This window comes from Diorhabda sublineata, chromosome Y, assembly GCF_026230105.1.
Source record: "Diorhabda sublineata isolate icDioSubl1.1 chromosome Y, icDioSubl1.1, whole genome shotgun sequence".
Lineage (NCBI taxonomy): Eukaryota > Metazoa > Arthropoda > Insecta > Coleoptera > Chrysomelidae > Diorhabda > Diorhabda sublineata.
The window spans coordinates 2,313,654-2,317,831 of NC_079486.1; the positions used below are offsets into that span (position 1 = coordinate 2,313,654).

Genomic DNA, 4,178 nt, shown 5'->3' on the forward strand with positions numbered 1-4,178 from the left:
TAAAAATGACAAATGATGAAGAAATTGTTGATAGAAAATACTCCAAACTTTATCATTGATTCGAGCACAGATTTGTTTTATTGGTTTAAAGAACATGTAGGTAGTGGATTATATTCTGAATAAATTGTCAGAAATTCAGGAAAAGGATAGGGGCTTTATCTGAAATTATTTTATTAGAAGTTGCTATTAATAAATTTGAAATGGGTAATGGTACATCTTATATTAAATTACCTGAACAAATCGAAAAGAAACATGCTTGTATCAATGTTAAAAATAATGATCAAGCATGTTTCTTTTGGAGTGTAGTGAGTGCTTTATTTCCAACCAAAAATAATAAACAATTCACATATTCATATCCGTACTACAGCACTATTTTGAATGTAGAAAATTTAGATGTTTATATGAAAATCAATGATATTAGAAAATTTGAGAAAATGAATAATATTTCAATTAACTTATATGCTTTAGAATTAAAAGGAAAAAGTAGCACATCTTTTATTATTTGTCCAGTAAGATTAACTAATAATAAAGTAGAACGTCATGTTAACTTGCTTATTCTACAAAATAAATATTATCGAAAAACTCATGATAATGAAGTAGAAGAAGAAGATGATGATAATGATGGTGATGATGATGACGAAATTAAATATCACTATGTTTGGATAAAATATTTATCTAGACTTGTTTCCAGTAAAAATTCTAAAACAAAAAGGAAACAATTCATCTGTGACGATTAAACGAAGAAAAATTGAGAAAACATTCTTTTTTGTGTGCTGAAATTAATGAGTATAAAATGTCATTTCCAGAATACGATTTTGTTTATTTTAAAAATTATGTATGTAATGTATATAATTTATGGTGATTTCGAATCAATGCTAGAGAAGTGTAATCATGTAACAAATAAAACTTTAAAGTATCAAAAACATATAGCATACAGTGAGGGTTACTATGTAAAATGTACTTTCGATGATAATCTTTCTTATTATAAAAGTTATCTTGGAATGGATAGTATGACATGGTTTGCAAATGAATTGTCCATAATTGCGAAATTTATCGAATCAAAAATTAAAGATATTAAAACCGTAACAACGAACAATGTGAGAAACCATTTTCCTCTGCAGATTCCATTGTTTCAGATCATCATCATTTCAGCGGAGAATTCAGAGGATTTAGTCATAGAGCTTGTAATCTAAATTTCAAAAAACTGTTTATATGGCCTCTGTCATTTCATAATCTAACGAATTACGATGAACATCTGATGATTAAAGAGATATGTCGAAAAAGAAAGGTCAGCGTACTTCCAATTAATAAAGAAAAATATATTTCTTTTGCATTGTTTGAAAGCGATACCAAAATTAAATTTAGATTCATAGATTCTTTCAGATTTATGAGTGCTAGCCTTGATGAGTTAGTTTCCTTATTGCTTAAAAACGATTTCTCAATTTTGCAAAAGGAATTTCATTATTTGGATAAAGAACACTTGGAATTGCTAACTAGAAAAGGAGTATGTATTTCCATACGATTATATTGACAGTGTAGATAAACTGAATGAAACAAATTTACCCTCGATCGAATGTTTTTACAATAGAGTAAATGATGAAGGAATCAGTAAGGCAAAGTATGAACATGCAAAAAATGTTTGGAAGATGTTCGATATTGAATCATTAGGTCAATATAGTGATCTGTATATGAAAACTGACATTGTACTTCTTGCTACAGTGATGGAAAATTTCAGACAGACAGGTTTTGAAATTTACGGCTTAGATCCACATTAGTACTACACTATGCCCAGTTTTAGTTGGGATTGTATGTTGAAATATACAAAATGAAAACTTCAAATTTTAAAGGATGTAGATATGATTCTTTTTATAGAGAAAGCAATACGAGGAGGAGTTTCGTTGTGTTGTTTCCGTAATTCCGAAGCAAATAACGAATATTTACCTAATTACAATCCTTCAAAACCTTCCAAAAGTCTCCTGTATATAGATTGTAATAACGTTTATGGTTGGGCTATGACTGAAGCCTTACCGTACGGACATTTCAAATGGCTTGAAAATTTTGATAACTTTAATGTAATGGAAATAGCAGACGATGCAGAGGAAAGATTTGCATAGAGATATTCCATTTTGTCCTGAACATCGTATACCACCCATATCAAAATTACCGAAATTAATGACAACTTAGTTTGATAAGAAAGAATATATATTATATACACTATAGAAATCTGAAGCAAGCATTGGAACATGGATTGTTTTTGAAAAAAATTCATAAAATTCCTCAATTTAAACAATCAAAATGGCTACATTGATTTAAATACTAGTACAAATCCAGAAGAGTCACTAACAATCATATTTATTGTTTAGAAAACATTAAAGCCTCGCAATATATACCAAATTATTTGCGTAATTGTGTAATTGATGAATCAAATTGGGATAATTTGTATAAATTACAGAGGTATTGTGTTTGGTTCCATTACTATTATGTGAAAAATTTAAATTTAGTGCTATGTCAACGTTGTTTCGATATTTCGAATACATTTTAGACAAAAATAATATGAATTTCAAATTACGTGTTATAAGAGATCACTATCATCGCGTTTATGCTACCGAAGATTTTGATACATTATATGGTTCAAAATTTTCGTGATGTCAAAAAGAATTCAATCGAGTGTTTATGATAAAAACTTATAAACAATGTGATAGGATTTGTCGCTGATAATGAAGATGATAGTGATTTATGAGAGTTTTTAATTTTTTTTTATTTGATAAATTATATTTGTATAAATAATGTATACTTCAAACTTACTATATATATATATATATATATATATATATATATATATATATATATATATATATATTTAAAAATATATATATTTGAAAAAAGATAATGTAAATAAAACGACTGCTCAATACTTGATTGTTTTATTTCCCAAAAAAATGATACACTTTCAGATGTAAAAAAGATTCCAATCAAATGGTCCAGATGATACAACACTTCTCGAATATTCGCTGAATTTGTAGTAGGTGGTGGAGGTGGTGGTGTTGGTTGTGTCTTGAGTGAAAAAGTAAATGTATCCATCGATATAACGGAATGCAGCAGTAGGATTTTTCGGAAGCCCCAAAAAACGATCGCTAACTCTACCTCTATTCAAAATTTTCTTAAATCCATCATTGAATTCGATGTAATATGCTTGATCATAAAACACAAAAATTTGACCACTATTTGTTTGAAAAATAACATCGACTTTCGAATTAGTTGGTATGGGTACTTTGTTTATTTCCAATATAGTCAAATCTGGGAAAGATGTCGTATAACAATCGCCGGTAAGTTTATTAAATGCAAACAAATTGCCTGCAGAATTTTTAAAAATGTGTGATATTGGTTCGAATGGAATCTTCTGTGGAAGATAATCTTTGACGTATTCAGAATGTAATATTAAAAAATTTTTCTGAAACCACGGATACATTATTGCAGTTGGAACGTCGCTATGACCAATTCCTAAGGTGTGGCCGAATTCGTGTGCTAATACCATAAAGAAGCTAGTTTCAGTGTCTTGTACAATTCCATCGATGTTTGGATTCCATCGTTCATTACGATCAAAATGAATTTCAATACATCCATCTTCAGAGGGAAAATAAGCATGAGCTAACACCTTAACGGGACCATCAAAATTAAAGTCACAATATCGATTACCTTGAAAATTAGCTCGAAATTGATGTTTTTCATTAACAATAGTAATAGTTATGTCAGGCGAAGGCACAGGAATCGTTACTCGTTTAAATGTAAATTTGGAATTTTGTTGCCAAACATTAAATGCCTTTTCAGCAGCAGCAACGTATGGCGGTGTGGCTTGAGGAAAATACCAAGTTAGGTTAGTTTTTTTTTCCATTTTGTTCTAACATTATACGAATGATCACCCTCATCATTTTCACCTACACTACAACGAGGTCGCTCTAATAGTTGAATTGTCTCAGGATTAAGAGTGCCATCTACAGGTAAATTGAATTTCTCTTGAAAATCTCTTAAAATCGATGTCATCTGTGACATCATGCTCCGACTTGTTAAAATATCCAAATCTTTCCATATATTTTACGGCATAATTTAGATCAATTTTTTCACTTGCAACTAAACATAAAAATAGTAGAAGAAGAAGAAGAAGCATCCTTCACTTTCGA

General features: G+C 29.4%; 1 protein-coding gene across 1 annotated transcript; it reads right to left on the reverse strand.

The window, feature by feature from the left end:
- Positions 1-2,950: 2,950 nt before the first annotated feature.
- Positions 2,951-3,892, reverse strand: LOC130452000 (interstitial collagenase-like). Its single transcript, XM_056791360.1, has one exon. The coding sequence runs from the start codon at positions 3,890-3,892 to the stop codon at positions 2,951-2,953; it is 942 nt and encodes a 313-aa protein (XP_056647338.1).
- Positions 3,893-4,178: the final 286 nt, after the last annotated feature.

Bases quoted from the DNA above. Each gene is read 5' to 3' on its own strand.
- LOC130452000 (XM_056791360.1), bottom strand. From the start codon at position 3,892: ATGGAAAAAAAAACTAACCTAACTTGGTATTTTCCTCAAGCCACACCG.